The 1,319-nt window shown below is 48.4% G+C and overlaps 1 protein-coding gene across 1 annotated transcript in view; it reads left to right on the forward strand.

Moving 5' to 3' along the window:
- Positions 1 to 387: 387 nt before the first annotated feature.
- Positions 388 to 1,319, forward strand: part of TEOVI_000180800 (uncharacterized protein) — a gene marked incomplete at both ends in the record, with an annotated part of 996 nt that continues 64 nt past the window's right edge. Inside the window, one exon of the mRNA XM_067224983.1 lies at positions 388 to 1,319. Within this exon, the coding sequence (XP_067081084.1) occupies positions 388 to 1,319 (932 nt within the window).

A 1,319-nucleotide genomic window follows, 5' to 3' on the forward strand; every position in this document is an offset into this window, starting at 1 on the left:
TAGCCTCCAATGGAAATCAAACATGCAGATGTCCAACTGAAAATCTGGCTATATAAACTAACAATAGCTTAGATAGACAAAAATGGAAAGAATTTAAAAGCACTATGATATAACCTATCCAAAAAAAATCAGAAGATACCTAGGAAGAAATTCCTTTTAATGAATCAGCCTTTAGCCGCCTGTCAATAGTATCGAATGGCAAAGATATACCATAAAAATTACCTTTGTCATCGGAAGTAGCGTGCCGCTAAAAACCTGAAACTAATCAGATACTGTGCTCAATCTTCTACTTCTAAGAAAGGGCAAGCCGATAGCAAGCGGCAGAACACCAGAGAATTTAAAGTTTTCTTAGAAAAAAATGATAATCTGCTTATTTTTAGCCTACTGATGGGTTTCTTCGCAGTGCACACTCAAGCAGCTGAAGATCCAGCAGCAGAAGCGATAAAAACACCGTGTGATGCCGACATTTACCTCGCCGCTGTGGAGGAGCACCTAAGACAGCGGTTAAAAGCCAACGGCGGCGCAGCGGCACAGCTAACAGCCCAAGCGCGCCAGCTACTGCTAGCAGCAGTAGCAGCCGACGATCCGACCAAAAGTTGTTTTCTTGGAGCCGTCGCCTCAGCAGCAGCGGCCAAAGCAAGAGACGCGGAGCAGCAATCGGCGACAAGAGGGACAACTTTCAAACTAGCCTTAGATCAGATAAACAAGCTCCGGCGCGAGATGGCAGCGATAGCCACATTAAGCCAACTGAAGCTCACAGTGAAGAACAGCGGCCACAGACAAAAGGGCTCAAACCAGGCAACGCACAGCATCATACAGGCGGATGCAGCGACGCCATTAGGCTGCGGAGCACAACATAAGCTGGCAGAAGGCAAAATCAGCACCCACGAACCGAACCCGACAAACCTACTAAGTTTACGCATAGCTAATACTCAGAAAAAGGCGGAAGGAACAGCTGACAATGCCCTAGAGCTTACAATGGCCGACAGCTGCAATCACGGCGGCGCCGCATACACTAACTGGGCCTCAGCTTCAGCCAGCTGCGACCAAGGCAATATAAGGAGTCTGGCACCAAGCATAGTTCAGTCGGGAATACAGGCAACCCAGAGGACTGAACCCATCAAGAGCCTCCAGCTTTACGAAACCACAGGCAATGTAGGCAACTGCAACCCAAAGCACGACAAAGCAACGGAAGAAGCCAATCCAGAAGAATACGCCGCGAAAGCTATCTGCCAGGCACTAAGGACCACACCAGCAGAAGGCAAGCAACTAACATTAAACGGCGAAGCCCTAGCAGCAGAAACACTGGTTGTCGATGC

This window comes from Trypanosoma equiperdum (assembly GCF_001457755.1).
Source record: "Trypanosoma equiperdum strain OVI genome assembly, contig: ctg_433, whole genome shotgun sequence".
NCBI lineage: Eukaryota > Euglenozoa > Kinetoplastea > Trypanosomatida > Trypanosomatidae > Trypanosoma > Trypanosoma equiperdum.